Below are 27,472 nucleotides of genomic sequence, written 5' to 3' on the forward strand. Positions count from 1 at the left end.
TTCACTGAGAAGCACAGACCCTGGGAACAGGGCTCCAGGAAGGGAATAGAGGCTTCTGTGATACATGACTCCATCCTGTCCTGTCCTGTCCTGTCAGAGGTAGCTGCGCCCTGGACAGAGGAAACGGTGAAGCAGTGTTTGTATCTGTATCTGGCTCTCCTGCCTCAGAACCACAAGCTGATCCATGAGCTGGCAGCCGTGTACACTGAGGCTATCGCTGACATCAAGCGGACAGTGCTGAGGGTCATTGAGCAGCCGGTGAGGCTCCTGGCCCACCTGGGCGAAAATGGGTCCCCAGTTTCAGCTGTTCCTCTGGATCCATGGCTTTACCTGTGGGTGGTCCTCGCAGTATTTATTCTTCAACATGTAAGGAGGCACAGGGCTGCTCAGGTACAGAGCATGGAATGGGTACACAGCACACAGCCTCACACTCTGCTGCTGCTCTTGCTGCCCTGACATGAGGTGTGCAGCCCAGGTGTGTTGCCTCCGGCACTGGCCACATTAGCATCTGAGCTGCTGTTTTGATTTCTGCTGGTCTTTCCTCATGCTGTTACCAGAAGTCCTGAGCCATAGGGCCACCCCATGAGATGAGGTTTAGGTGGTGCCCTGCTGGCTGATGGGCTCAGAACTCTTCATTTTACATGTCGGTTCTGTCCCTGATTATGTTTTGTTATTTGAGCTGGTCTCACTATTTAGAAATCCTCCTGCCCTTGTGACATTGTTATTATGGAAAATTTTCAGTAGACCTGGAGAAGGGCAGGGTAAGGTTCTTCCCTGAGGTGCCTTAGCCTAACACTGAGAAAGATAAGTAAGTGTTAGGCAGGCTCAGTGTGTCAGTCACACACAGATGGAGATGTCTAGGGCAGCAGCCAGCATGCTCCCTGTTCACGGAAGCAGGTGCCTGCACCCTCAGCCAGAATTCAGTGACAGTGGTTGTAGAAGGGTGGGCAACGACCAGGAAAACCTCCCTAGGTGTTGTAACACAGGCTGGGCATGGGAAGTGTGAGGCAGCAGGGCACTGACCTGCCAGGGAGGAGGACATGGCACATCAAGGCTCCGAGCTGATAGTAGGAGAGCCTGGGAGCCCGGCAACCTTAACTACCCTAGCCTCTTGAGCCCCTACAAATGCTCATCATAACCTAGTCTTGCTGACCTCTGTATCTAGATTCGAGGGATGGGCATGAACTCTCCAGAGCTGCTGCTGCTGGTGGAAAACTGTCCCAAGGGGGCAGAGACGCTGGTCACCCGCTGCCTGCACAGCCTCACTGACAAAGGTGCTTGGGGGCCCTGCCTTCTACCTTCTGTCTCACCTGCTCTTCCCCTGTAGGGGCTAGAGGTGGCTGTGCCCCTCTGGGTTCTCCTGACCTTGGGCTCACTCTGTAGTGAAAACCATGTGGGCTGCATTTAGGGTAGGAGAGGCTGGGGACTCTGCTCTGGGATTGTCCTGCCCCTCCCATAAACTTACCTCTGTCCCCTAACCCATGTTCATCTCCCCTGGCCCTCCCTATCACCTCAACTCAGCTTTTCTCTGTCTTCCCCAAAGTGCCGCCATCCCCAGAACTGGTGAAGCGGGTCCGAGACCTGTACCACAAGCGGCTGCCTGATGTGCGCTTCCTCATCCCTGTGCTCAATGGGTTGGAGAAGGTAGGGAAGGAGGAGAGGGCCAGGTGGTCAGCCCACTTTTCCATGGTAAATGGGCTGGAATTGCACATCTTGCTTTGGAGCAGGTCCCCAGGCCCATCTCAGCCTCCTCAGTCACTGCTGAAGTGTCACTGTGTGCGTGTGTGTGTACTATTGTCCCTGGCCTATGGGAAACACCCCAGCTTGTGTCCCTAGTCAATTTGGGGCCCAAGGATGCTTCATCACCATGTGGATGTGAATGGGGATGGCACTGTCCATCAGGGGTAGCCAGCAGCTTTGGGGAGAGGGGGAACATGTTTCATGACACTTAGAGTCCTCTCTAGGGTGGGTGGACAATGGGGCAACCCAGCCCATCATCACTCTCTGCCCCCCACCCCCTTAGAAAGAGGTGATCCAGGCCCTGCCCAAGCTCATCAAACTCAACCCCATTGTGGTGAAGGAGGTCTTCAACCGCCTGCTAGGCACCCAGCACGGTAGGTGCCTTCCCTCCTAGCCAGCCTTCAGCTTACCTCCTAGCTGCACAGGGGCTCACGTGGGAAGGGCCCAGGAAGGCTCCAGTGTTCTATCTAGATCAGTCAGTGTCTCTGTTGTCCAACACGGTGAGAAGCAGAGAGAAATGTCTGAGGTGGGAAATAGCCAGCGTTGTGCATGAGTTCCTCATCCTGGCCTCTAGGCCACATAGGGACATAGTCGCAGGGGATGTGGCTTCATGGCACATCTCCCCTCCTACAGCAGGAGCTACCTCTACTAAGTGCCTTTTTTCTATTCTGTCCCAGCACAGTACAAGATTCAAGCCACTTTACTGTTCAGGCCCTGGCCCAGCCCTGCCCTGCCCTGCCCTAACCCAACCTGTAGCTTCCGTGATGTGCTATATAGAGTTCGTCCTAGGCTGGCTGGGCCTTCCCTGCCCTCTGGGTGCACAGCCTAGTACACAGAGGGGACAGTGGTGCCACAGCAAGGAAACTCTGAAAAGATGGTGAAGACCTGAGGCCACTTCATCCAGTCTCCTGTCTTCCAGCCCAAAAAGCAAGAGGGTGCCTCATTTGTATTTATCCAAGATTGGCCTGAGACTCAGCTCTTTGCTGAGGCCCCTGTCCTGTCTCCTCCCCCATTGCCCCCCATTGCAGGTGAGGGAAACTCGGCCCTGTCCCCCCTGAATCCAGGAGAGCTGCTGATTGCATTGCACAATATTGACTCTGTGAAGTGTGACATGAAGTCCATCATCAAAGGTGAGGCGCCCCGATTCCCACAGGACACAGCTCCCACACACAGGGAGGGCCTCAGTCACCCACATGGCCCTGCTGCATCAAAAACTATAGCCTGATGCCTAACCTGTCCCATCCTGGTCTCCACACAAAGCACATACACACATGTGCCTGGGCATCAGGTGGTCCTCGGGAGTGCAGGCCGTCTCTCTTCCCACCTACCCTGAGGAATTCAAGCAAGCAGAGCCCAGAGAGAGAGGCACAGGGCTTCTGCAGACACGAGCAGGTGCCAGGCCTGAGCTGAGACATCGGAGGACTTCCGTAGTTGGGGCTTGGTGATGCTCTGGCAGGCTTCTTCTGCTCAGGCAGTCTCTGAGCTAGGCTCTCCCTTCATGCTACAAACCCAGTCCTGCCACCCACATCTCCTGGTAAGTATGGTCTAGACAGAGCATGAAGTTCACAGAAGCTAATAAGTTGCCAGGGCCACACAATCTGAGCCAGACTGGAGCCAAACCAAGAAGGGCTCTGCTCATAAGCCTTCCTGGGAAGAAACCACCATTTTCCCTTTCTCTCTTCCCCTAGAGACTTTGGGCCAGAATCAGTTCTATCATCCTATCATTTAACCTCTCTGCTCACTTTAGGGTAGCTTCTTCTCTGTCCCTGCTTCCTTTCCTGTTCTGCCTGAAGTGGCTTCTTCAGGGACTGCTTTCCTAGCCTTCCTCAGCAGCCCTGAGGAGAATGGGGTTGTAAAGACAGGGCAGAGCAGGCTGCAGGGAAAGGGGAGGGTTGTAGTCTGGGATTGTGGGACACACACACACACACACACACACACACACACACACACACACGCACACACGCTTTACCATGCTGGGAATGAACCTAGAGCAGCCTCCTGAGTCCTGGGTAAGTGTTCACACAGTTGCTTCTTGACCCTTAAATGCAATTAGAATAACCTTGACCCCATAGCAGCCCATTCCCAAGGGCAGTTTGTGAAGGGATTTGGAAACACACAGCCGTCTTGGATCCAGAATAGAAATCTGGTCACAGAGAAAAGAAAGGGCCCTGCTAAAAGCCACACAGGTGGCTGAAGACAGGCTCCCACCTTGCACGCTCTGGCAGCTTCTTTGGGAATTCTTGTCAGTTCACATTCTCCAGGCTTCCTAGGCCCCAACACCCCACAGCTCTCACCACATCTCCGTCTGTCCATCACAGTGCTGAGGACACTGAGAGCTGATCCAGCCTGGCCAGGACTCAGGAAGAGCTTTCTGAAGTAGGGTTACCTTCAACAAGCAGGCGCAATAGACATGAAGTGGTAGCTGAGCCTGTCAGATCTAGGGCTGAGCAGAGGTTTCCAAGTGAGGGAGGAAATTGGCCTTGGCCTCATGCAGCCTCGGGGATGGAGGACAGGCTGGCCTTTCGGAAGACCTCAGGCTGCTGAGTGGGAAAGGCTAGAGTCTCAGTGGGAAGCACAAGAGGCTGTGTAGACAGACTCGGGTGTCAGGCCCGTTCCGGCAGCAGTGGAACACGCCTCCACAGCACACCTCAAGTTCTGGCAGTCCTCTGCTCTGCCCTTCAGCCAGTGTCTGCTGCAAGGTCCCTCCTCTCTCTTTGGGCCTCTTTACAGGATCATCCTTCCCTCCATTGGCCTCTCAGGGATTGGGAGGGCAGGCGGGCTTTCTTCTTGCTCAATAAAGACTTCCTGATTGACACGCTCACATGCCCAGTGGTATTTGGGGAAGGACTTCAGGGGCAGCTCCTAGGATTGCCCCTCATTCCAGTTGATCCTGACACTGCCACCCACTCCCAGGAGCTAGACCCCAAGCAAGACCTGCTCGATGCTGTTTTCAGTGTGACATCTTTCCACAACCTTTGGACACTTGGCTTGGGTTAGGCCCTCAACCACCTCTTATCCCTCCCTTCCCTGTTACTCATAAGTGTCGCTTGCTTCATTGTATCTGCTCTGCAGCATTAGACCCTAATGACTCGTCAGCCTTCTGGCAGAAACCTGCCTCTCTCTCCTGGGGATTCTAGGGGTGTCGGCAACACATTCTCCCTCACCTTAGTGGGTTATAGCCATTCTTCGGCTAGGGCAGGCCCCAGGATGTGGCAGCATGCTTTCTGCCAGAAGAGGCTGTGCCCTTCAGATTGGTCCACAGTGGGTTATCCAGGGGTTGGATACACCTATCTCAGTCTTCTACGGGCAGGGTCATTGAGCATCCTCATAAAGGGCCTTTTGTGGTGGAGGTGGGGAAGCTTGGGGAGTGGGCTTCCCACCTAATGGGGACATCCAGGCAGAGAGCACAGGCCACTCTCCGCCTCCTCACAGCCACCAACCTGTGTTTTGCGGAGCGGAATGTGTACACGTCGGAAGTGCTGGCTGTGGTGATGCAGCAGCTGATGGAGCAAAGCCCTCTGCCCATGCTGCTCATGCGGACCGTCATCCAGTCCCTCACCATGTACCCCCGCCTGGGGGGCTTCGTCATGAACATCCTGGCCCGACTCATCATGAAGCAGGTAACCTGCCCTGGCCCCAGGCGATCAGCCACAGTGGGACAAACCTCAGGTGCCTGGAAGGCAGGATCCATCTCTGGAGTGCCTGCCCTGCTCACAGTGTTCCCTCACCACCCCTTCCAGCTGGCTGCAGCCATGAGAGGTGTGTGTACCTCTCCTTACTCCACTCCTAGGCACTGCAGGGCACACAGCTCAGCTGAAAGCATCCTGTCTTTGAAGAGACTAGAATTAGGATGAGTTGTTTTGGTGAGAGTCTTGCTATGTAGCCCAGAATAGCCATAATTCAAATTTGTGATGATCTTGCCTTCATCCTCCAAGTGCTACGATTACAAGCATGCTGTAGCAACTCTTAGAAACACTGTGGAAATGGTAATTAATCCGTCCTCCATGCCAAAGCTGGGGTCAGCACAGGCCGTCCCTATGTAGCATCTGGCTAAGGTCCCATCATCCAGCCTATTGAATGTGGCTAATGGCACTTGCCAGAGGCAGCTGTCAAAGCGACAGGAGGTGGTGCTGTCCTAGCACATTATGCTGTACTAACCCAGGAATTGGAGGCAGGGGCCTTTCCCTGTGTCTTGTCCTGGTAGTTTCCTGTGAGAAACGCAAATTCCTAGGTAGGTGGGTGCATGAAGTCTAAGCCGGGTCCTGGGTCATGGCGGTGTCTTCAGGAAGGAGGTGGTTGGTTGGGCCTGTGCATAACGGCCCCCTCCTGCCCCACAGGTATGGAAGTACCCCAAGGTGTGGGAGGGCTTCATCAAGTGCTGCCAGCGCACCAAGCCCCAGAGTTTCCAGGTCATCCTGCAGCTACCTCCGCAGCAGCTTGGTGCAGTCTTTGACAAGTGCCCTGAGCTCCGGGAGCCACTGTTGGCCCATGTGCGCTCCTTCACCCCCCACCAGGTACCTGGGTGTTAGTGGAGCTAAGTGAGCAGGAAGGCTCTGGAAGGGTTGCTTCTAGGTTATAGAGTGCTGAGAGGTGCCTTTGCCTTCACCTAGCAAGCACACATCCCCAACTCCATCATGACCATCCTGGAGGCCAGTGGCAAGCAGGAGCCCGAAGTCAAGGAAGCACCCTCAGGGCCCCTGGAAGAGGTGAGGGCAATGTGGCACAGTCTCCCAAGATTTAGTCCCTAGTAAAGGGGAATGGCCACCCATCCCGCAGTCCTTTGTACCAGGATGTGAGTCTGCGTGTGCTCTCTGGTTTCAGCAGCGCCAAGTGCTCTGCTTCCTCTACCCTGATGCGTGAGGTGGGGTGGGGGTGAGGTGGGGGGTTGTTAGGTGTACCCTTACTGAGCTGAGTGCCTCTCCCACCCCAGGATGACCTGGAGCCCTTGGCTCTCGCTTTGGCCCCCGCCCCTGCCCCACGGCCCCCTCAGGACCTCATCGGCCTGCGGTTGGCTCAGGAGAAGGCCCTGAAGCGGCAGCTGGAGGAAGAACAGAAGCAGAAGCCCACAGGTGTTGGAGCGCCCGCTTCCTCTGTGTCCTCAACGCCCTCAGTGGGGCCAGCAGCCCGAGCTGGTCCCACCCCGGCTGAGGAGGTCATGGAATACCGGGAGGATGGTCCCGAATGCGAGACCCCGGCCATCTTCATCAGCATGGATGACGACTCAGGGCTGGCTGAAACCACACTCCTGGACTCTAGTCTCGAGGGGCCCCTGCCTAAGGTAGGGAACAGATTGCTGCAGAGGGAAGCAGGAGCAGAGCTCCGGGAACGGGGTTGAATGGGTGACTGCTCTTGGCCCACTGCCTCTTGCCTTTTCCCGCCACCAGGAGGCAGCAGCAGTCGGGCCGAGCTCCAAGGATGAGCGGAGCCCCCAGAACCTCAGCCATGCTGTGGAAGAAGCCTTGAAGACCTCCAGCCCAGAGGCCAGGGAACCCGAGAGCAAGGGGAACAGCTGACAGCTGCGGGAGTTTGGGGGGAGGGACGGGACGGGGGCCTCCTGGAGCTTTGCCTTAACACAAATAAAGAGGTGGCGCTCAGGGCTCGGCTGCAGTGTCTGAGTAGGTTAGAAACCCTGAGGGCGAGCCCATGCTAGACTGCGCCTGCGCACACCGTTTCTCACCCTGCGGGCGCCCCGCGCTGATAATGTAACGGCAGACAGGCAAGGTCCAGGCTAGGGCAGCACTGGCTAGCCTTCCTCCTACTGGTCCACACACCTTTTCAACGCATGGGGGAACCACCGTCCAACCCTGACCCCTCCCAAACCCGAAGGGGTTCCCAAGGCTCAGAAAGGACACGGAGTCGAGAGCACTCACAGCCTCTGTTAACTATCCCGGAGGATGGGTTGCAACGACCACCTCCGCAGCGGGGCAGTCGGGGCAGTCAGGACCTGCAGGAAACTGGCCTGCCCCCCTGGCCACAGAGGCCCAGCCTGGTTCCGGAAGTTCAGGGTGAGGAAGGCACCGAGTACCACCAGTCCATGACCTTAGGCTACACGCCAGGCTTTCCCATGGAGTTCTCGCCACTGGATGATAGCAGAATGATGCATCAGTTCCCGCAGGGCCAGGGACTCTTAGAACAACTGGAGTCTACCTACCAAGACTCGGCCTCCGGAATCCTAGGCCAGTTCAACTTGTACCCAAGAGAGGACGAGGCATTCAGCCAGCCCACGCAGCACGGACCCTACCTGAGGGATGACCCCACCCTCCACCTAGGGTCCTCTGACCTGGGCTTCATGCCCTTTGTTGGAGAGGTGCCTGACCCCGAGCCTCGTGAGCTGGCAGTACAGAACGCCAAGGCCTATCTGCTTCAGACCAGCGTGAGCTGCAACCTCAGCCTGTGAGAGGAGGTGGAGGGTGGAGAAGGCGGGCAGCTGACTGGGAAGGGCTCTAGCTAAGGCTGCCTCAGCTGTGGGGGTCTCTGGATGTCTTACCTAGCAGAGAGTTGGGAAAGGAATAGTTACAGGAGCAGACGCAGTGGCAGCACATGTACCCTAGTATCTAGTCCCAGCCACTAAGCCTGTTTCTGTAGAAGGAGACTGAACCAGAGAGGCTGGGTTATTTGATATCACACAGCTAAGAAGGGGTAGAGCCAGTATTCTAGAACAAGGTCTCTGGTTCCCAGGACCCTCTACTTGTCAGAGTTAATGAGCTGCAGCCACTGTTCCCTTCCTATTCGGTGTGTTACAGAGAATAAAAGGTGGATGTCAGATGGGTGTGGTCAATGAGAAGGACTTAGGTGGCCAGGCAGAGGGAGGGACCTGGGATAGCACCTTGCACCTAACAAGAGGGACAGTGGCTACAGGCCTTGGAAGGGTGCTGCTGTCTGGGACCACAGTTGGAGGAGTAAAGTGAAAGGAAGTTAGTGATGCAAGGCCGGCTAAAGCCTTGCCGGCGATTCCATCCCTCCCATGCTAAGAACCTGCTATGGTTCCCTAGTACCTGAAAGAGAACATTCAGGAGGCGTGGCCCTGCCCGCTGCCCATATGAAATTTCCACTCATTACTTAATTGCCTCTACCTCAGGCCCCAGATCCAGTCAAAATTAACCTGTAGTGTTTCACCAACACACTCCCACCCAGTCTTGAGAGCTTCAAGGTTCCCTCCTGGCATGCCCTGGCTGGTCTCACTTTTCTCTGCTGTCTTTATCTGTTTTAAGTGTGTGTGTGTGTGTGTGTGTGTGTGTGTGTGTGTGTGTGTAAGCACACTGTCTGTGGAGGCCAGAAGAGGGTGTTTCTCCTGGATCTGGAGTCAGAGGCAGCTGTCTGACATGGATGCTGGCAGCTGGACTCTGGTTCTCTGCAGGAGTACTATGGACTCTTAACCACAGAGCTGTCTTTCTGGCCTTTTGAAGATACTTTTAAATTTTCTAGTTTGTATGAGTGAGTATTTTGCCTACATGGTTGTAGGTGCACCACAGGCTTGCAGTGCCTTCAGAGGCTAGAGGATGGCCTTGGGTCCCCAGGTCCTCTGCAAGGCAACCTGTGTGTGCTCTTCTTCTCCCTTTAAGATATGTACTTCTATCATTTACTTTAGAGCTGGAGCTTGGACTTGCAAGGTAGCCAGCCTTGCATCACTAACTTCCTTTCAATCTACGGCATCCTGCAAGCTAGACAAGAGCCTTAACCATTGAGCTACCCAGCCAGTCCCATCTCCTAGCCAGCCTCATCTCCTTACCTCTCCTGCCCTTGAAACCATTCAGAGTGGTTTGGATGCAGCAGAAAGCCTCGTGTAAATGCTTTGCAATGAGACCAGCCTGGTTTCAGAGGGAGCTGAACCATGGCCACAGGTTTCCTGAGCATCTGGAGGTGTGTGTGTGTAAAATTGTTGCAAGAATTCAGCAGTGCTCTCAAATGCTCACTGTGGTGCCTGGACTGAGTGGGTGAAGCCCATGTGACTATTACTCTTGCTTCCTCTCCATCCTCAATCCCCTGTTTCTCCTTCCCAGCTATACTAAGCCTCCATCTTTAACCAGTATGTCAGGTTCCCCACCCCCCACCCCCAACCCCAGGTTCTTCCTACAACCTCACACACTATCTGAGCCTCAACAACTTTGCTGCTTCTATTTTAATACATTTTCCCACTTTTCCTTTTCATGCTTCATTGCATTGGCTACAGCTACTTAAATAATATTAAATAAAAGTCATAAAGTCAAAGTTCTTGTTTAAGGCCAACCTGGGCTACATAGTGAGACCCTGTCACAGGGAAGGAAGGAAGTGAGGACTTAGTTCCCCATCCTGGCTATATGCAGCCATTTGTGTCTATCATTAGAATGTCACTTGCACTAGAACAGGGACATTTTTTTGTTCCCACTTGTGTGTCCCTAGCACTAGAAAAAGGGACAGGCACAAAACGGCAGGCTCAGTGCACTGAGCGAGTGGTGTCCTCCACCTCCCGCTCCTCTGGGAGGCAGGTATGAGCACCTGGTGAACCTGCTGACCAAGATCCTGAACCAGCGGCCTGAGGACCCCTTGTCCATCCTGGAGTCTCTGAACCGCACCACGCAGTGGGAATGGTTTCACCCCAAGCTGGACACACTACGGGACGACCCTGAGATGCAGCCCACCTATGAGATGGCCGAAAAGCAAAAGGCTCTGTTCATCAGGGGTGGAGGCGAAGGCGAACAGGAGATGGAAGAGGAGGTGGTGAGTGAGCTGGTGTGGACGGATGGGAGGCAAGATTGGGGGTGGGGGTCCAGCCTATGCCAGAGCCAGTGCTGAGGTGTGAACAGAAGTGTGTGAATAGCAGTTCCTGGGGCATCACACAAGGTTTAGGAGCAAAAGACAAGCACTTGTCTCCTGTAGAAGCGGCCCCTGGCTGTCACATGAAGAAGCATGGTCTCTCAACTCAGAATCCATGCCTTTCTCCCCTGCCCCAGTTTCCCCACAAGTTAAAACCTGCTGAGAACTCTTCCACACACCATCCAAGAACACTCTACCATCCTCAGAGTATTTTAAGTCCATTGTCCTTTGTTCCTTAATTGACTGATCCATGCAGTTTGGGGAAGGGGCTGGAAACATGGCTCAGTTGGTAGAACGCTTACCCAGCATGCACAAGGCCCTGGGTTCCAGCCCTAGCGCTGCATAACCTGGGTTTGGTGGTATGCACCTGTGATGCCAGCTCTCTAGGAGGAGAAATGCAAATACATGGTGAGTTCCATGTCCAGCAGCCTGGGATCTTTGAGCTCTGTTTTGAATATTTAGGTTTTGGGGGTTTTTTGGTTTTAGGGGGTTGTTTTCAGGGGGAAAACCCCAGGAAAGCTGAGTGAAGGGGGTTATGAGTTCAGGCTAATGTGGGCTACACAGATGGGGTTCAGACCTTCCAGGGCTCACAGTGAAGTATTATCTCAATAATAATAATATTTTTTTAAATGGGAAAAGGCTGGAGAGATGGCTCACTGACTGCTCTTAGGAACACGGACTGCTCTTCTAGAGGTCCTGAGTTCAATTCCCAGAACCCACATGCCACAGTTCACAGCTGTCTGTAACTCCAAGATACAACACCCTCACACAGACATACATGCAGGCAAAACACCAGTGCACATAAAATAAAAATAAATTATGTTTTTATTTGGGTGAAATAAGTTGGAGTGATGACTCAGTGGGTGAAGGTTTTTGCCACCAAATGTGACAGACAACCTAAGTCTCCAGGACCCACCCACATGGTGGACGGAGAGAGCAAGCTTCCACAAGGCGTCCTCGCCTCTGCACACAAACAAGTAACTGTAGTATTTTAAAGGTCTAACCTGGTGCTGGAGTCACAGCAGCTCACAAGCATCTGGTCAAACAGCTTGGGGTCCATTAAGACCCATTTTTAAGAAAAAATTTGTTAGGAAATATACCAGGAGATCTCTGACCTCTGAGAACATCAAGCACACATGATACATGGACATAGATGTAGACAAGAGTTATACACATAAGACAAAAACAACGTTGTTTTTGTTTTGATTTTCTAGACAGGATTTCTCTGTGTAGCCCTGGCTGTCCTGGTATTTACTCTGTAGACCAGGCTGGGCTCGAGCCACCACCACCCAGCTGGGAAATCTCATTCTAACACCCCTGCACCCCTCAAAATCCAATCTGAGGGTATAGCTCAGTGGTAAAGCAATTGCCTAGAATCCCCTTGTGAGGGGCTGGGGGTGTGGCTAAGTGGCATAAAGATTGCTCAATGTGCAAAGAGTTTGATTGCCAGCGCTGGAGACACAGCTCAGTGGTAGAGTGCTTAGCTAGGACGAGTTAAGGGTGGACATCAGCTGCTAGCACCATGCTGACTGGCTGTGGTGACACATCTGCAAGCCAAGCATTTAGGACATGGAGCAGGAGGGTTGGAAGTTGAAGCCCACCCTTGGGCTATGTAGCCGAGTTTAAGGGCGCTGTGGTTATAAGAGACCTTGTCTCACAACATGTTTATCACAAGTCACAAACATGTGGTAGGTAGGACTCCTAATAACAGAAGCAGAATAAGAGAAAGAAGTAGTGATGTTTTTTCTTACCCCCAGCAAGTCAAGGCTCATCATAGAATAAAACATGTTCATGTTCTTTAAGTGTCAGACCAGCCTGTGCTGAAATACAGCTACACCAGAAAATGACCTCTGAGGACCAAGAAGCTGGCTTTTTCTTCTTTCCATCCAACCACACCCAGCAGATTACGGACAATCGTAGTGGCGCGCATCCTCAATCCCAGAACTCAGGAGGCAGAGGCAGGGGGATCTCTGAGTTCAAGGCTATCCTTGTCTACATAGGGAATTCTAGGTCAGCAAGACACATATACCTTCTTTCTTTTCTCAAAGAAAAAAAGGGGGGGAGGTGTGACTCTGTCACTCTGTCATTGGGGGTGTTCAGTTAGGAGTGTTCACACTTCTGTCGTCAGTCATTGGGGCTGTTCACACTTGAGTCCATCAACAGTGGCTGTAAGGGCAGGGCAAGCCTGACATCCTTCCCCTGTAGTTTGTCTTCACACCACTGTCACATGGATCCAGGACTAAAAAAGTAATAACCATTAGTGCAGGGACCAGACAGAGACCCCAGAGCTCCCGGACTTCCTCCCTAATCTTCCCTCGTGGCCATAGAATGGTGAGTTTGGAGAGGGAGAGAGAGGGAGAGGGAGGGTGAGAGAGAGAGAGAGAGAGAGAGAGAGAGAGAGAGAGAGAGAGAGAGAGGCTCTTGCCAGTTAACTAGGCTTCCTGACCAGTAAACCCAGGAATCCTCCTGTCCCTGACTCCCCAGTGCTGGAATTCTAAGCCTGTGCCAGCACACCTGGTTGTTTTCAGGGTTCTAGGGACTGGACTGGGACATGGTTCTTACATAGCAAGCACTGTACACGCTGAGTCATCTCGCATCATGCTAATGTCAGTGATCATCATGCCTAAAGACCGATGGAGGTGGTGCACGCCTGTAATCCCAGCACCCAGGAGGCTGAGGCAGGATCTAGAGTGTGAGGCGGCATGGACGTCACATGGAGATTCTGGAATATTAACTGTGGTTTTCTGGTCTACATAGAGTGAGATCCAGGACAGCCAGGGCTACACAGTGAGACTCTGTCTCAGAAAACAAACAAAGTGGTGGTGTAGGCATCAATTTTTGCATCCTACTTTTTTAGTAAGGGTTCAACCTCTCTTCTAGCCTACCACTCAGCAGAGGTAGTGCAAAAGAAAAGTTATTAGGATATGGGGGAAGTGGACTTGTTCTGCAGTAGTTCTTTTTGGGTAAGCTCGATCTTGTCAGCAGTTCAGTCCCATAGCAAACACCAGATACAACTCAGCAGCTGCAAACAGTCCTCTCGGCAGGCAGACACCACACAGGAACCAGCAGCTACAGTTCAATCCTGAAGAAACCACAAGACTTACCAACCAGCCCGAGGGCAAACTGCCGCAGAGCCTCACAAGCAGTTCTTGGGCAAGCTTCTCTCAATGGCGGTGTTACCACAAGTTGAGCTCAACAACGCTATGCAAGGCGAGCTAATACAAGCGTGTAGTTAGTGAAGAGTAGAGAGGCAGAGCAAACCAACACTCATGCTCCCACTGTCTCTGGGTCATATTTACACTCCTTCATCACGGGACCTTTCATGTGTTTGCTGTATCAAACCGTCCTTTCACCTGTGTCTGCTTCAGGACAACATTCTTTCCCGTGTCTGCTTTAGCGAGACAGTTTTTCATCCGTGTGCCCCAGGAAAACATCATTTGACAACTGACTTTCCAAAGAAACCAGAAGTTTCCACTTCATTGTGGTTTGAATTCTTTCAAAAATGTGTTTTATTTTTATTTATGTCTATGTGTCTGTGTGGAGCATGCTCGTCTGCCTGCAGGTGACCTTGAAGGCCAGATGTGGGCATCTGGTGCCATGGACATGGAGTCACAGGTAGCTGTGAGCAGCTCAGCACAGCTGCTGGGAGTCAAGCTCCAGTGTCTGGCAAGTGCTCTTAACCACTGTGCTATCTGCCAGCCCCACCAACACATGTCCCACTCTCAAATTTAGCTAGGTCTTCCAAACTAAAAAAACAAAGAAATTTGAGAGCTAAAATATATTGTGGATGAGCTGGACTTTAACAGATACAGACTATTCCACCCAACAGATTTTTTGATTTTGGCGGTACGTGGAACCTTCTCCAAAATCACTCACATCAGAAGGGACACAAGTCAAGCCTCAAATGACAGAGAATTCTTTGACGATTATAATAAGTAAAAGTGGAAGTCAACAATAGAAACTACAAAAACATTTGCAATCTAAACAAATGTTTGGATGAACAGCGTGTCACCCAGAAAGTCAGCGAGGAAATGAAGGAATTCCCAGAGGCAAACATAAAGGAACCACATCTTGTCGGAAGCCATGGGACGCAGCCAAGGCGCTCTCCACTCTAACAGCAGTAAATGTTAAGGAAGCCTAGAGTCGGGGTGGAGGGATGGACAGCTCAGCAGTTAAGAGCCCTGGCTGCTCTTCCAGAGGTCCTGAGTTCAATTCCCAGCAATCACATGGTGGCTCACAACCATCTGTAATGAGGTCTGATGCCTTCTTCTGGTGTTTGAAGACGCAACAGTGTAGTCACATACATAAACTAAATAAGCCAAGAGACATCACACAAGCAACAGAAACCTACAGACACCGGGCAGTGGTGGCGCAGGTCTTTAATCCCAGCACTTGGGAGGCAGAGGCAGGTGGATTTCTGAGTTCGAGGCCAGCCTGGTCTACAGAGTGAGTTCCAGGACAGCCAGGGCTACACAGAGAAACCCTATCTCGAAAAACCAAACCAAAAAAAAAAAAAAAAAAAAAAAAAAAAAAAAAAAAATCCAAGTCACAGCCGTAGCAATTAGACAAGAGAAAGACATAGGGGTGTCGCAGGATATTCAATCACATTGTGTGCCCTGAGACTGTGACCTGGATTATTGTGTAGTGCCTCAGCCCTAGCACACACCTCTGATGAACAGACACAAATGTTCTTAACAAAATGTTTGCAAACCAAATCCATGAACTCATGCAAAGCCCAAGTGGGTGCCATCCCAGAATGACAAGTGCTAAAAAAAGGGCAACTCTAGGTCAAGACATGGAGCAAGCAACCAGCTGACTGGGTGAGCATAAGTGAACAGAAAGGGCTCTCACTGAGTTAGAAGGTATTTAAGACAGAGTAGAGGAGGAGAAAAAGCCATTTCCTTCTGGGGCAGCAGTAGAGTAGAAAGGGCAGTGGGGGGCTCTCTCTGCCTCTCTGAGCTAGCAGACTGTCACCCCAGCATCGGCTCCCGAGTCTTCCTTCATTGGTCAAATTGAACAGCTGGGATTTAAATAGAAAAGGACGAAGTCAAATCTGTTTTTGCAGACGGCACGAGTCTTTATTGAGAAGTCCCTATCGAGTCAACTAGAAAGTTCTTGGACCTAATAAACACAATGAAAGTTTAGGATACAAAAATCAACAGCTTAAAAAAAGAAAGAAAAACCCTGTCTCGAAAAACAAACAAAAAAAAAAAAAAAGAAAAAGAAAAGAAAGAGAGGAAGGAGGAAAGGAAGAAAGAAAGGAAGAAAGAAAGAGACAGCTGGGCCATGGTGACACACACCTTTAGCCCCAGTGCTTGGAAGGCAAAGGCAGGCAGACCTCTTGTGAGTTCGAGGCCAGCCTGGTCTACAGAATGAGTTCCAGGACAGCCAGGGCTGCAAAAATCCAAGCAAAGAGAAAATCCAAGCAAACAAAGCAAAAGAATTCATATGGAAGCACAAAACACCACTGACAGCCAACATAGTCTCAAAGAGTAAGCGCTCTTCCCGAGAGGTTACCACGCTGGCATACTGTAGATGAGAGAGCAAGGACGTGAAGTTGGGTGAGTAGGGAGATGGGAGGGGATGGGAAGAGTTGGGGGAGGGGAAAGGATATGATCAAATACATTGTATGAAAAAGTTTAAAGTCACACTACCATAGCACTTTGAGACAAGGCCAGCCTAGTATCGGCATAGAGAGACAGGCCAACCAAATGAATGGAATTGAAGACCTGGAAGTTGAACCACAAGGTGGCAGTCACTTAATTTTTGACAAAGGGGGCAGAGATGTAGTTTGGACAAAAGCCTAGTCAATAAGTGGGTTCTGGCAAAATGGGATTCTGCCTGCACAATGATGAACTTAGATTCATACTCCCCTTGTACAAGAACCAACTCAAAACGGATTGAAGACTTTAAAACCTGAAACAAAAGCCAGGTGGTGGTGGTGGCACACACCTTTAATCTCAGTGCTGGGGAGGCAGAGGCGGGCAGATCTCTGAGTTCAAGGCTATCCTGGTCTACAGAGCAAGTTCCAGGACAGCCAGGGCTACACAGAGAGACACCGTCTCAGAAACTAAATAAATAAGTAAAATAAAATAAAAGTGTGTGTATGTGTGGGAGAGAGAGAGAGAGAGAGAGAGAGAGAGAGAGAGAGAGAGAGAGAGAGAACTTTTAAAACGGAACACCAACTGCTAGGAGCTTACCCCAGTTATCAACAGGTAAAAATAAAAAGTTTCTGTACAGCAAAGGACTCAGTCAGCACAGCCCACAGCCTGGAAGAAAACCTTCACAGCTGTGTTTCAGACCAAGGCTGATGCCAGACAGAGAACTGCAAGAAACTGCCGCTGAACACATGGCCAAGTGAGCTCAGTGGGCAGTCTTCAAAAAGGGAAAGACAAACGGCCAATTGCTACCATACAGAGTGTTCCATACCCTGAACCATAGGGAGATGTTGGTTTAAACTACTGAGATCCGCCCCCCCCCCCCGTCCCGCTCCTGTCAGAATGGCTCTCACCAACAAATCTGACAAATGTTGGAGGGTGTGGAAAGGAACTCTTAGTTACTGTTGGTCTAAGAGTTAATACAGCCACTGTGGGGATCCACTGGGGGGCTTCTCAAATATTGAGGGCAGAACTACCATAGCATTGAGCTGCTTCCCTCCTGGGCTCTCTACAGAGCCCGCCCTGTTGCTTGCTGTTTTATTCACCATAACAAAGAATTGGAATCAATCTCATTTTGTCTACCAACATATGAATGAATGATAAGTGTGTGTGCACGTGCGTGTGTGTGTGCGTGCGTGTGTGCGTGCGTGCATGCATGTAATGGAATATACTTGGCTCTGAAGAAAATGAGGTTAAAGAGTTTGCAGGGAAATGGGTGGACTTGGGATATATGACATTGTGAGGCCACAATCTCAGACACACCACATGCTTGCCCTCGTATGTGGCATACAGCCATAATGTATGTAAAGCGTACGTGTGTGGGTACAGTATAACAGGAGGGAGAGGAGGGCTGGCTATAGCGATGTGGTGGGGGGACTGAATATAAGTAACGGACACGGGCATGAAAAAGGACATAATTATTTTTCTAGTTCCAATCCTGTCACGGATTTTTTTGGTCTTAGCAGTAGATAACCTGCATGAGATATATTAGATACTGAAAGTCTAATAGTTAGTGCGAAATAAATAATATTTATTCCGAATGTCAATTCTAACTGCATAGGAATAAGTAAATAAAAAGAAGGTTGGAAAGTAGGACACACACACACAAAGATGCCATGCAGAGCTGCAGGCAGAGACTCCAAAGATGGCTAGAAAGCGGCTGGAGGTCCAGAACAGCTTGTTTCTCAATGGCTATGACAGCTCCGTGCTTAGCTCAGACCGAGGCAGGCTATCTCAGTCTTGCCCGATTGAAGAGTGTTGAACTTTATGGCCTGTGGGCCACAGCTGAGCAAATGATGGGCAATCCCCAGAGGAAGGCATGACCTGCAGAGGTCACAAGGCACAGTTGGACACTTCAGTTCTTGTCTACTTCTGTTTCCCATCCCACACCCCTGGTATTCTTATCTCCACATTACTTTTCTGCCCCTTCTCCACCCAACTCCGCATTCATGGACACAGACAAAAGAGATGTTATGTAGCCCTGGATGGCTGGAACTTGCTATGTGGACCAGGCTGCCTTCGAACTCACAGAGATCAACTGGCCTCTGCCTTTTAAAGGTGTGAGCTCCCATGCCTGGCAACAGCGGCTTGTTTGTTCAATAGAACAAGAAGGCCAGGGTAGTAGGGCAATCCAGCTATGTCCCTGTGGGCTAATTCTACTGTCACCCCATTAATATTAGGGTGCAGACCATGGCTGCCCATGTATTGTTACCTGTTGGTACCCAAAGAGCTACTGTAGCTGCAGGCTTCACATCCTTCGTTTTGGTCAGGTTAAGGAGAAAAGGATTCTCTCCTGGTGTGGTTTCTTTCTCTCCCCCCGCCCCCCCTTTTTTTTCTTCATCAAGGGACACTACCCCCAGGACATTCCCAAACTGGCAGCTTAAGTCGCCCAAGTCTGTTGACTCTGGTGGAGGGAGGCTCAGGTCTTGCTGCCTAGTTCCGTTCCCAGGACTGGAGCGGTGGCAGGAGGATCAGGCTAGGAAGCCTTGAGCCTTCCTTCTACCCATTTCTCCATCCCGGTTGCAGACTGACAGTCCGGTGCCCAACATCATGGAGACAGCCTTCTACTTCGAGCAGGCGGGCGTGGGGCTGAGCTCGGATGAAAGCTTCCGAATCTTCCTGGCCCTGAGGCAGCTGGTGGAGCAGCAACCCATCCACACGTGCCGCTTCTGGGGCAAGATCCTGGGCCTAAGCCGTAGCTACCTGGTGGCAGAGGTGGAGTTCCGCGAGGGCGAGGAGGAGGGAGAGGAGGAGGAGGTGGAGGAGATGATGGAAGGAGGCGAGGTCTTGGATGCGCACGGTGAGGAAGAGGGAGAGGAGGATGAGGAGAAGGTGGTGGACGCCGTGCCCAAGCCGCAGTGGAAGCCGCCGCCCGTCATCCCCAAGGAGGAGAGCCGCAGCGGCACCAACAAATACCTGTACTTCGTGTGCAACGAGCCGGGCCGCCCGTGGACGCGCCTGCCGCATGTGACGCCCGCGCAGATCGTGTGCGCGCGCAAGATCAAAAAGTTCTTCACCGGCTTTCTGGACACGCCGGTCATCAGCTACCCGCCCTTCCCGGGCAACGAGGCCAACTATCTCCGCGCGCAGATTGCGCGCATCTCCGCCGCCACGCACATCAGCCCTCTGGGCTTCTACCAGTTCGGCGAGGAGGAGGGCGATGAGGAGGAGGAGGGCGGCGCGGGGCGCGACTCGTTCGAGGAGAACCCCGACTTTGAGGGCATCCCCGTGCTGGAGCTCGTTGACTCCATGGCAAACTGGGTACATCACACGCAGCACATCCTGCCTCAGGTGAGGATGGAGCCAGGATGGAGCTTCCTGCCCTGTACCCTGCCCAGGACCCGCCCCAGTCCAGCCCAGCGTCCATCCATCTCTCCACTTATCCATTTACCTACCTACCCATCCATCCACTCACCCATTCATCCAACCATGACCCAAAGCAATTTGGGAAGGAAAGGGTTTATTTGGCTACATATCCACTGAGGGAAGTCTGGGTAGGAACCTGGATACAGGACGGAATGCTGCTTACCGGCTTGCTCCCGTGGTTTGAATCAGCCTACCTTCTTATAACAGCCCCACACCACTTGCCCAGGGATGGCACCGCCCACAGTGGGTTGAGCCCTCCCACACCACTCGTCAATCAAGAACATTCCCCCACAGACTTGCTTGCAGGCCAATCTGATGGACGCTTTTTCTCAGCTGAAGTTCTGTCTTCCCAGATGATTTTAACTTGTATCAAGTTGACAAACATATCCGCAGCAGCAGCGGAATGCCACAGCCATAAGCTACCACACTTGCTTAAAATAACTCCTTTTTGACCAAGGACTGATCCCTAGTCATGGCTGAGAAACCGGGAGCTAGCTTTATGCTGTGTACCTACCTGCCTGTATTATTCAAAGAGCCGTCATTGATCAGAAGGAGTTCGAGGGCATGGAGTAAGACCCTGTGTTTAAAACAAGGCTTGATGTGGGGGCACACACCTTTAATCCCAGCACTCAGAAGCCAGAGGCAGATGGAGCTTTGGGAGTTCAAGGCCAGCCTGGTTTACAGAGAAACCCTGCAGGGAAAAACAAAACAACAAAATCAAAACAAAGCTGGGAGTGAGTGTAGATCAGTAGAATGCTTCCCTTGTTTCAGCATCTCTAGCACACACACACACACACACATACACACGCGCGTGCGCACACACACACAGACACACCAACAGGAGTGCTTATTAGCTTGACAGAGCCCAACACCAATCCAATGAGGGAGACACAGGTGATCCTACCATCACTGAATGACAGTCCCTGAGCAGAAATACTAAGGTATCCCTTATCAACAATGTGTCCAACCATAGAAGCTGCTGTCCCAAGGCAGTTGCTAGCACATAACTGGGGCTGCCTGCTCTTGGAGGGCTGGCTTGTACACAAGCCCACTGTCCTTCATGTTTTCCCACAGTAGGCTGGGCTCTGTCTTAGGGTGCCACCTGACTTTTCTGCTCCATCCCCAGGGGCGCTGTACATGGGTAAACCCATTGCAGAAGACAGAGGAGGAAGAAGAGCTAGGGGAGGAGGAAGAGAAGGCGGATGAGGCGATGGAGGAGGTGGAGCAGGAGGTCGGTCCTCCGCTTCTGACTCCTCTCTCAGAAGATGCAGGTAAGTTCCTTCTGGGCAGGTGCAGTGCCAACCTGCTAGGGGTTTGTGGGGTGGGGAGAGCAGCACACCCTTGAAGCACTGGTATCATCCATTCTTTGATCCTCAGTGGGTATTTCTTATGTGCAGCGGGCATGGGGTCAGGCCTGGGAGCACAAGTCTGCCATTCCAGCATCAGGGAAGGAAGAAGCAGGATCATGAGTGGTCCTTGGCTCTACAAGTAGGCTGAGCCCCCAGGCTGGGCTGCATAAGACCCTGTTATGTATATGAGTACTCTGTCTGCATGTATGCTTGCATGACAGAAGAAGGCATCAGATCTCATTACAGATGGTTGTGAGCCACCATGTGGTTGCTGGGAATCGAACTCAGGACCTCTGGAAGAGCAGCCAGTGCTCTTAACCACTGAGCCATCTTTCAAGCTTGAGACCCTGTTTGATTTTTTTGTTTGTTTGTTCGTTTTTGTTTGTTTTTTAAAATTTTATATTTATTGTTTGTTTAAAAGAAACCCTTATGGGTCTGGGGGAATGTGTTCATCTTGTCTCTAAGCCTACTCTGGCATGTGACAGTGACTACGGCCTTGAGACAGAGTCTCTACCTGATTTTCTCTCTTTCGTGGGGGTCACTGTTTAAGGCAGGTCACACTCTGAGGCCCAGGGTGCCCTTGAACTCTAAGCAATCTTTCATGGTCTCCCAAGTGCTAGGATTACTGGTCTATGCCCTACACCACACAGGTATACAGTCTTTGAGCCCAACTCGGGCTTGGGGAAGGGAGATTTAGGAAGTCCCCTCCCCCCGGGGGGAGGCAACCAGGAGATGGATTTTGCATTCACAGAAGGAATTCTCCGAGTCTAAGGCACTTGGAGGGAAGAGGAAGAGGAGGCCAGGAGCAGCCCAGGTCCTGGGCATGAACCACAGCACCCTGGTCAGAATCCGTACACCCTGCAAGAGAATGCTTGTAGTTCCCTGCTAGTGGCATGGCCACCAGACCTCACTGTCACCGAGAAAGGGAGGTGGCATGAACGTCCTTCTTTCCTGGATGGGGTCGCTACAGCAGAGACCGGTAAAGCGGCTTCCTCAGGGCAACATCTGGAGAGAGGCCAGAGCCAGGGACCTCTGTGATTCGTAGCTCTATCCGTTCTCTCCGTCTCTCTGCCCAAGTGGTGAGGCAGGGTGAGGCGACCCCTGACTCCGCCTCTTTCCTTCTCCAACAGAAATCATGCACCTGTCGCCATGGACCACCCGCCTCTCGTGCAGCCTCAGCCCTCAGTACTCGGTGGCTGTCGTGCGCTCCAACCTCTGGCCCGGGGCCTATGCCTACGCCACTGGCAAGTACGACGTTGCCCTGACTCAAGGGTCCGTCTGTGGTATAGAAATGGTATCTGCCAGGATTCACGATAGTTGCTCTCAAAAGATTGACAAGTCCCGCCAGACGTGGTGGCACAGGTCCTTAATCTCAAAAGCTGGGAGGCAGAGGCAGGCAGATCTCTGTGAGTTCAAGGGCAGCCTGGTCTACACAGACCCTGTCTCAAAAAATACATATAAATGTCATATATAATATATGCTACATACAATGTATTATATAATATAATACATATAAATATATAGCATTTAATATATAAGCTGCAGCCACTCCCTCTCCCTTCTTTAAACTGTCTCTAAATCCCTAAACCAGCTTGGCTGCGATTCCTGCTCTGTCCACCAGAGGGAAGAACTTTTCTGCTCTGAACTCGAACATGCTCTGGGTTAGTACTGAAGGAATTTCATGCAAACTTGATACTTTAACCATATTCTTGTCGATTTTTTTGAGGGGGGGGGTCTGTAATCCAAGAGTAGGATTTTTCCAACCCTCTCATTCTATGCCTATACCACACATTGTTTCTCCGTGTGGTCTTGGCTGTCCTGGAACTTGCTCTGCCTCAGAGGCCTGCCTGCCTCTGCCTTCCCAGTGGGGAAATTGAAGAGCCACGTTAATTCTTAAATTAATGAAATTCAAATTGGGTTCTCCTGGTCCATACAGCCTCTCTCTCATCCACTCACCATTCATTTGTCATGGATCAGTTCATCCATCCATGCACCCATCAGTTCAGTTATTCATCCATCCATCCATCTTTTGTCTTTTTGTAGAATATACTAAACAAAGTCATGCATGTTATTTACATGTATGTGTGTGCACACGTGTGTGTCCAGGTTAGTTTATGTGCACCATATCATGCAGGCACTTTTGACAGCCACAAGAGTGCACTGCTGGGCCTCCAGGACTTGAGTTCTAGGTGGTTGGGAGCCTCCTGATGTAGGTGCTGGAAACAAAACCAGTGGGCACTCTTAGCAGCAGAGCCATCACTCCAGGTAAAGAGAAATTTGGTTTTGTCTTATGTGGAATTTTTCTTTTCTTCTTCTTCTTCTTCTTTTTTTTTTCTTTTTTTTCTTTTTTTGTTTTTCCGAGACAGGGTTTTTCTGTGTAGCCCTGGCTGTCCTGGAACTCACTCTGTAGACCAGGCTGGCCTCGAACTCAGAAATCTGCCTGCCTCTGTCTCCCAAGTGCTGGGATTAAAGGTGTGCGCCACCACTGTCCGGCTTTTTTTCTTTTCTTTTTTCTTTCTTTCTTTCTTTCTCTCTCTCTCTCTCTCTCTCTCTCTCTCTCTCTCTCTCTCTTTCTTTCTTTTTTTGAGACACAATTGTCTGGAACTCACTATGTAGACTAGGCTGGCCTCGAACTCACAAAGATCTAACCTGCCTTTGGCCCCAAAAGCTGGATTAAAGGCGTGCACCACTGTAAGTGCCTAAGAATCTTTAAAAATTAACTAGGTGTGGCTGAGCATACATGCACACATGTAGTGCATCATGTATGTGGAGGTTAGAAGACACAGGAGTGGGGGCCAACCTTCTAACTCATTGCAGCAGGGTCTCTGTGGCTGTGCTGTGTATTTCAGGCTAGCTCCTTGAACTTCCACACAAGAGTCTCCTGTCTCTGCCTCCCACCTCTCAATAAGAATGCTGAGTTACAGCTGTGCACCACAAAATCTGACTTCTTATGTGGGTTCCAGGATCAAACCTGGGCTCACTGGCTTGTGCTGCCATCTCTCTGACGAGAGCCTTTTTGTTGTTGATACAAGGTTTCACTATGCTGCCCCGGATGCCCTCAAACTCCCAATCCTTCTGCCTCTGCTTCTGGAGTATTGGGATTACAGGTGCATATCATCTCACAGGGCAAGGGCAAAGGCAGGGGCAGACCTCTGAGTTCAAGGCCAGCCTGTTCTAGAGTTCCAGGACAGCTAAGGCTACACAGAGAAACTCTGTCTCAAAGGAAGAAAAAGAAGGAGGAGGAGGAGGAGGAGGAGGAGGAGGAGGAGGAGGAGGAGGAGGAGGAGGAGGGGGAGGGGGAGGGGGAGGGGGAGGAGGAGAGAAAGTCTTGAATGCTCTTTGGCAGCTGCATGAAGGTCCCCAGACCCTTGTTGGAAAGACAGCCATGTCTGCATCCATGGGAACCCATGGAGCAAGTGTAGCCATCAGTTGTACAACACTGGTTACAAAGTAGATAAACTCTTAATTGCCTGTCTTGAGTCTGCAGGGATTCTGGAGGACAGCAACCTCCATTCTGCAATCCACAGGGAACGAAACTTACAGTGAGGGACAGACAGAAGGAACATTCTAGACCAGTTTTACATGTGGAGTGTATAAGACTCACTGAGAATCTGGCAAAGATGAAAATTCTAGTTCTAACATCTAGTAAAAATCCTGGGGCTCAGGCTGATTTTTTTGTATTTTGGTGCTGGGATTGAATGCAGGGTTTTTGGTTGGTCTAGGCAAGTACCCTATTGCTGAGCCACACCCCCAGCCCCTCTCACTGGGGGATTCTAGGCAGGGGCTCTACCACTGAGCCACGCCCTCAGCCCCTCACTGGGGGATTCTAGGCAGGGGCTCTACCACTGAGCCACGCCCCCAGCCCCTCACTGGGGGATTCTAGGCAGGGGCTCTACCACTGAGTCACATTCCCAACCTTTCATTTTACTTTTTAAGAAAAGATTTATCTATTTTTATTTGCTGTGCATTGGCGTTTGGCTGTATGTCTGTCTGTGTGAGGGTGCCAGACTCTCCTAGAACTGTAGTTACAGACACTTGTGAGCTGCCATGTGCATTGAAACTGGGTCCTCGAGGAAGCAACCAATGTTCTTAACTGTTGAGCCATCTCTCCAGCTGCCACCCCCAACCCCCATTATTAGACAAATATTTTTTTAAATGTAGCCATGAGCCCTGAATGTCTTGGAATTTGCTTTGTAGACCAGGCTGGCCTTGAACACAGAGACCTGCCTGCCTTACCTCTTGAGAGCTAGGATTAAACGTGTGTACCACCATTGCCCAGGTCTACTTCTCATTTTTTATTTCATAACAAGCCTTTGGAGTCTGGAACATGTTTTCTATTAAAATGAATCTCAGCTTCCTTTTGAAGTTTTCATCAGAAAGACTTGCTCGGCTGGTGGCGTGGGGTCATGATTCCAATAAGCTCATATAATCAGGAAGTCAATGCAGGAAGAAGATGGGGTATTCCAAGGCTAGCTTTGGCTGCAGAGTGAGCTTAAGGCTAGGTTTAGCAAACTAGAATGTATTTTAAGATAAAAAAAAAAAGAGTTGAGGCTACAGATTGATAGTAAATCACTGGCCTAGACTCCCCCAGTGAGGGGCTGGGGGCGTGGCTCAGTGGTAGAGCCCCTGCCTAGAATCCCCCAGTGAGGGGCTGGGGTATTGCTCAGCAGTTAAGTGCTTGTCTAGCTGGTAGAAGACTCTGACTTCAGTCTCCATTACCACTGGGGAAAAAGCAATTAATCTTAGCCAGGCTGCTGCTACACATCAGTTATCCCAGAACCAACAAAGCTGAGTGGGGTAAGACAATCTCCCGTTTATGGCCAGCATGGGATACATGGTGGCAAGCTCCCCTAAAGAGAAAAAAGAAATAAAAGCAGTTTCGTGTACTCAGTTGTTCCAGGGTTCCTTGGAGGTTTTCCAATAACCAAATTAAGTATCTGATTTATTTTTAGAATTGAAATTAACTAAAATTAATTCAAAGCCACTCCACCTCCCCCCCCCCAAAAAAAAACCCCAGCAGAACATGCATTCTTCTCTAAGTGTCCACGGAAACACTCCAAGACAGAGTGTAAACTGAGTCCTCAAACAGGGCTCAGCCGCCGTAAGGCGCTTGCAATCAGACCTGATGAGCTGTGACTCCCTGAAATGCGGATCAGTATAGAAAGCGCATCGGGGATGCTGACACGTGAGACGGACCAGTAACCAATAGACCCAGAAATGGTGACCAGTGGAAGAAGACAGCAGGGGCTGAGGAGATGGCTCAGTGGGTAAAGTACCTGCTGCCCAAGCCAGAAGCACCTGAATTTGAGCTCCAAAATCCATGAAACAGCCACGGGCATCACCATGCGTATTGAACCCCAGTGCTGAGAGGAAGCAGGCAGAGACAGATGGATCCCTGGAGTTTCTAGTGAGCCAGGTTAGCAGAATTGATGAGCGACAGACCCGGTGAAGAGACTCTTGTCTGAAAACATAAGAGCCGAGCTTGGTGGCACATGCCTTTTAACCCCCACACTCGGGAGGCAGAGGCTGGTAGATCGTACAAGTCTGAAGCCAGCCTTGTCTACGTACTGTGTTCCGCACCAACCAGAGGTGTGACCTGAGACCCTGTCTCAAAAATAAATAGGCCCAGCAGTTAAGAGCTTGCACTGCTCTTGCCAAAGAGCATGTTTTGGCAGCTTCGTGGGTGGATTTGCGTTAGGATCTGAGGACCTTTCACCTGTAACGCTAACACCAGGGGGATCTTCTGCCCTCTTCTGGCCTCTGTGGGCACTGCACTCATGTGTACAAATCCAGACAGAAGCACACACACAGACACACACACACACACACACACACACACACACACAGAGACAAACTCAGTTTCCTGGTCCCCTTGCCACTTGTTGGCATGGCCACTTCAGATCCGGTGAACACAGAACTCAGTTAACTTTTGTGGGATGGACAGAGAAACCCTTTTGTACCTTTTGTCTGCCCACTGGTGACTGGGCAATGATGCCATGCCACCCTTAGACTCACCCTCACAAAGAATGTCTCTCTATTTTTCTAGGAAGTTTGAGAACCTGTATATTGGCTGGGGTCACAAGTATAGCCCCGAGAACTTCAACCCAATGCTGCCAGCTGCGATTCAGCAGGAGTATGCCAGCGGCCCCGAAATCATGGAGATGACTGACCCCACAGTGGAGGAGGAGCAGGCCCTGAAGGCTGCTCAGGAGCAGGCTCTGGCAGCCGCTGAGGAAGAGGAGGAGGATGAGGAAGAGGAGGAGGATGAGGACCTGGAGGACTGAGGTCCCCGAGGTCCTTCCCACAGCCTTTCCCCTTATTCGTAGAACAGATTGTATTTTTCCTATTGGTTTTGCTCCCTGCCCTTGCAGGACACAGGTAGGAAACCACCCAGTGCTCCAAATAAAACTCCCCATAGGACAGCTGCTTAGTCATATTCTTTCAGTATCCTGGGCAGCTGGTTCATTCCTTCTCCATGTTTGTTTTGTTTTGTTATTGGTTCTTCAAGTCAGTGTTTCTCTGTGTAGCCCTGGCTGTCCTGGAACTTGCTCTGTAGACCAGACTGGC

General features: G+C 51.1%; 2 protein-coding genes across 4 annotated transcripts in view; both read left to right on the forward strand.

Moving 5' to 3' along the window:
- Positions 1-7,336, forward strand: part of Sympk (symplekin scaffold protein) — a 30,110-nt gene extending 22,774 nt beyond the window's left edge. For 2 of the 3 annotated variants that reach the window (XM_034501544.1, XM_076928556.1), the window contains 10 exons: positions 98-258; positions 1,166-1,274; positions 1,544-1,644; positions 2,024-2,114; positions 2,769-2,870; positions 5,173-5,360; positions 6,078-6,254; positions 6,351-6,446; positions 6,671-7,018; positions 7,125-7,336. In XM_034501544.1, coding sequence (XP_034357435.1) covers positions 98-258; positions 1,166-1,274; positions 1,544-1,644; positions 2,024-2,114; positions 2,769-2,870; positions 5,173-5,360; positions 6,078-6,254; positions 6,351-6,446; positions 6,671-7,018; positions 7,125-7,253 — 1,502 coding nt within the window. In that variant the 3' untranslated portion in view covers positions 7,254-7,336. The remainder of the gene's footprint in view (positions 1-97; positions 259-1,165; positions 1,275-1,543; positions 1,645-2,023; positions 2,115-2,768; positions 2,871-5,172; positions 5,361-6,077; positions 6,255-6,350; positions 6,447-6,670; positions 7,019-7,124) is intronic. The other variant, XM_034501553.1, reaches the window with a different exon arrangement.
- Positions 7,337-7,381: 45 nt separating this feature from the next.
- On the forward strand, positions 7,382-27,397 carry Rsph6a (radial spoke head 6 homolog A). The gene is made up of 6 exons (XM_034501573.2): positions 7,382-8,133; positions 10,206-10,437; positions 18,717-19,481; positions 20,683-20,827; positions 22,036-22,153; positions 26,952-27,397. Exons 1-6 carry the CDS (start codon positions 7,523-7,525, stop codon positions 27,187-27,189), a joined length of 2,109 nt encoding a protein of 702 aa, XP_034357464.1. The 5' UTR covers positions 7,382-7,522; the 3' UTR covers positions 27,190-27,397.
- The last annotated feature ends 75 nt before the right edge of the window (positions 27,398-27,472 follow it).

The sequence above is a fragment of the Arvicanthis niloticus genome, chromosome 1 (assembly GCF_011762505.2).
Source record: "Arvicanthis niloticus isolate mArvNil1 chromosome 1, mArvNil1.pat.X, whole genome shotgun sequence".
In the NCBI taxonomy this organism is placed as follows: domain Eukaryota; kingdom Metazoa; phylum Chordata; class Mammalia; order Rodentia; family Muridae; genus Arvicanthis; species Arvicanthis niloticus.

Excerpts from the sequence above, each read along its gene's own strand:
- Rsph6a (XM_034501573.2), top strand. The coding sequence starts at position 7,523 with ATGGGGGAACCACCGTCCAACCCTGACCCCTCCCAAACCCGAAGGGGT. Across the intron at positions 10,438-18,716 it reads AGGAGATGGAAGAGGAGGTG|ACTGACAGTCCGGTGCCCAA; the intron begins GTGAGTGAGCTG and ends TCCCGGTTGCAG. Across the intron at positions 22,154-26,951 it reads TATGCCTACGCCACTGGCAA|GAAGTTTGAGAACCTGTATA; the intron begins GTACGACGTTGC and ends CTATTTTTCTAG.